Source organism: Nerophis lumbriciformis, linkage group LG24 (assembly GCF_033978685.3).
Source record: "Nerophis lumbriciformis linkage group LG24, RoL_Nlum_v2.1, whole genome shotgun sequence".
In the NCBI taxonomy this organism is placed as follows: domain Eukaryota; kingdom Metazoa; phylum Chordata; class Actinopteri; order Syngnathiformes; family Syngnathidae; genus Nerophis; species Nerophis lumbriciformis.
Genome location: NC_084571.2, coordinates 28,438,811 through 28,442,500, shown reverse-complemented (window position 1 = coordinate 28,442,500; position 3,690 = coordinate 28,438,811). Strand labels below are relative to the sequence as shown.

Here is a 3,690-nt window from a genome sequence, read left to right as displayed (position 1 = left end):
TGGCATACACTCAGACACACACACACTGCTGTCATGTATATAAATCATTATGAAACTTATCTCAACTGCATTATGCCAGATATTTTAAGTTTATTTTTCAACACAATAATTACTTTCCCTAGTGGTTAATTACATTTATTAAAGAGTAATTCCGTTTGTAATTAAATGACATTTTTAGTCAAGTACGGAATAACTACAAACGTATAATGAATGACTTTTTCAAATTAATTTTCAGAACACAGCCTGTCACACAGCATCATGATGCAGTTGGCAGGTTGGTGTTCCTGGCTAAAATCTTTGTGTGTGTCTTATGATAACGTTTACCTATAAAAATATCATTGTTAAAGGTCAATTATTTTCATGTTGCTGCTGACGTTTAAATTTCGCATTTTGTTCTTTTGTGTTTTTGTTAGCTGTAGAATTCAGCATAACTAAATATTTTTTTATATAAGATTGGAGATTATATTTGACTTTTTTTATATTATTTCCAAGGCTTTTTCTTTTTTCTTATCTCAAAACAGCTCTTAAGTTGTGATCCTATTATGCACAACCTACTTTTCTTACTTTTTGGTACCTGTTTTTGTGTATTTGAGATCCCCATCCGTCCCGAAAGTTGAAAAACAAGGCATGGTGGAGATATTTAGTTACGCCAACAAATATTTGTATTTTTGGGTTAGACTATAAACTATATCGGGTTTTGATCTATATCGCCCAGCCCTACACTCGTGCTAACACAGTTTATGGATGTTATTTGTGTTGAATTGAGCGTTACAGTAAACCTTATGATGGCATTGTTCATATGTATGAGTGCACATGTGTACCTTGTTTAATGAAATTGTGATATTTAAGACATTTCATGTTGCTACAAATTTCTTTCTGTGCTACAAAAAAAAGTCTGTTCTACTAATTTTTTTCATTTAGTAGTAGTACTAGTGGAAAAGCTAAGCGTACAGCCCTGGTATACTTAGTGTACTTTTAGAATGTGCATTGTTATAATTATGCAATGAATGGACAACTGGACGGATTAGTTATACCAGCCTAGTCGGATTTACCATTGGTCTTGCCCATCACAAATTATCTTTCAATATGTAACTTGTCACCTAAAAACATTGTAGTCTCTCAATTACACATTTTGAATGGGCAAACATTAGCAATAAAGTCTTAAACTGAACAAATTATGAAAATGTTGATTGTCAGCATTTTCTGATCCACCAACAAACTATACCCGCACAGTCAGGTTTTCCATTCCATCATCAAAAAATGTTCTTTGAGGAAGTGAAGTCAGGTATAACCTGAGAACCAGCGTCTTCCTGTGTGGACATTTGCGTTTTGCATAACTTGGCTTTTTTAAATTCTGATATGTGTAACTCTGACAAAAGAATTAGACCAAAAACGCACACTGCAAAAAGTCAGTGTTCAAAAACAAGAAAAAAAAGTCCAAAAGTTAGGGGCATTTTACTTGAACTAAGCAAAATTATCTGCCAATAGAACAAGAAAATTTGGCTTGTGAAGACTTTCCAAAACAGGTAAAATTAGCTAACCTCAATGAACCCAAAAATACCTTAAAATAAGTATTTTCTCTCTAATAACAAGTGCACTTTTTTTGATACAAATATGAGACCTTTTTTCTCAATATGTTGAAAAATATTCTTAAATGAAGTAAATGCTAGTGCCATTATCTTCACATAATGATATGTGCTCGGCATTACTTTTATTGCATTTTCCCATCGATAACATGACATCGTCACGCCAAGTGCATGCTCTTTCAGTCAATTAGTGCGCAAGGAATATATACCGTATTTTTCGGACTATAATTCGCAGTTTTTTTCATAGTTTGGCCGGGCTCCAGTGCGATTTATATATGTTTTTTTCCTTCTTTATTATGCATTTTCGCCAGGTGCGATTTATACTCCGGTGCGACTTATACTCCGAAAAATACGGTATATATATATATATATATATATATATATATATATATATATATATATATATATATATTTACAGCCCGCCCCCGACCAAATTTTTTTTATTGACATTTTGAAGAATTTACTTGAATGTGCATGAACTATTTCTGTTCAAAATTGTTTGAAATGTCAAATGTTAAATGTTTAAATATTAACTGTCAGTTTGCTGTACTGTGCCAACTGTACTACTATGAGTGAGTATGTTCTATTGTTTCATTGAAAATAAAACCGCAAAGTCCATTTGGCTGTCATCTGTTTTAATTATGAGACACAATTGTGTCAAAGTCATGATTTTTTAAATCATGTTTGAAATAAGACATTTTTACTTTGAAAAAGCAGTTTTATACTTGTGAGTGTTGATGACACAGCTTTGCAACAGTTGATATTCTAGTTTTACTCAATATAGGTCATAACATCTCATCAACAAGCTGTAATATCTTACTGAGATCATTTAGGACCAAAACACTTTAAACAAGTAAAACACTCTAACATAACATCTGCTTAATGAGAAGAATGATCTTATCAGACAGAAAATAAGCAAATATCACCCTTATTTGAGATATTCAATCTTACTTAGATTTCAGTTTTTGCAGTGCTCCGTTTTTAGGTGGATATAATGAGTTCCTTCTTTGGACGGTTAGCGAGATTAACAACACAGGCCAAACCAAACCCGACCAGATGGGTTTGGTTTGGTTCTGTTCTGTCAAATGCTAGTGACACATGCACTCGCATGAGATCTTAACCCTTTTTTTGAGGACTATTAGTGGAGATGTAAGGCAGCGAGTAAAGAATGAGTACACATACCTGTCATCGTCAACCATGAACCAGGTGACGGTGGACAGCAGGCTCCCCACGCAGAGGAGTGTAATCATGAAGGAGAAGCCTGAACTCATGTTCCCGGCCTCTTTGCCTCGGTTCTCTTTTGCCACCGGCGCTCGTGTTTCAGGTTAACACACCTCCTGACGGGTAATATCCATGTGCTATCATGTTCTGCTTGTCTCTCGGCTTTAACCCCTCCCTCAGCCCTTGATCTCATCCGACTTCCTCTTCTTCACCTTCTGTTCTTTTATTTCAAACGTTGGTGTTGTCGCTGACCCATGCTGTGGAAGTGCTCTCGTGCTTGGTCACAGAAATCCCAATCCTGCCCCGTGGGCTGTCGTCCCAAAGCTTAATGCTGCCGCGGGTCTCCGCCTTCTAAACAAAAATCAGCCTCCCCCGCCCTCCTGTCTTGGTCCATATTCCCCCACGAGTCCTTCTGCTCTCTCCCCTTGGCAACAGAAGGAGGCAGTAACACGAGTGGCCTGGACTAAATTAGCCTCTGGGGGAAATATTTTGCCAAGAGGGTTGGAGCAGGTTAGGAGCACCTCATTCAAGGTTAAGAGTGTTAACGCACACCACCCAAATTTACCCTGTGCTAAATCCTGCCGGTGAGGACCTGTAAGGGGCTGGGCCAAATCAAAAAGTGTGTTTGTGTGTGTGTGTGTGTGTGTGTGTGTGTCTGGTGGTGGTGGGTGGGTGTTGAGCAGAAACGAGAGCTAGTCAGAAAAGAAGAAGCGCAACTTTGATAGACAAAAAAAAAACCCTGTTCAGGCGTCAGGCGCCATGAGTGGGGGCCACTAATTTAAACCTTTGCAATGAAGTATTTCATAGGAAAACCCCCCTTTTCATAATGTGCCTGACATGCTGAGAGAGACAGAACCCCCCCCACCCCCCACCCCAACCCTCA

At 37.6% G+C, this 3,690-nt stretch overlaps 1 protein-coding gene across 5 annotated transcripts in view; it reads right to left on the bottom strand.

Moving 5' to 3' along the window:
- LOC133620412 (alpha-2,8-sialyltransferase 8F-like) overlaps positions 1-3,120 on the bottom strand; it is a 33,248-nt gene extending 30,128 nt beyond the window's left edge. For all 5 annotated transcript variants that reach the window (XM_061981895.2, XM_061981896.2, XM_061981893.2 and 2 more), the window contains exon 1: positions 2,769-3,120. In XM_061981895.2, coding sequence (XP_061837879.2) covers positions 2,769-2,857 — 89 coding nt within the window. In that variant the 5' untranslated portion in view covers positions 2,858-3,120. The remainder of the gene's footprint in view (positions 1-2,768) is intronic.
- Between the last annotated feature and the right edge of the window lie 570 nt (positions 3,121-3,690).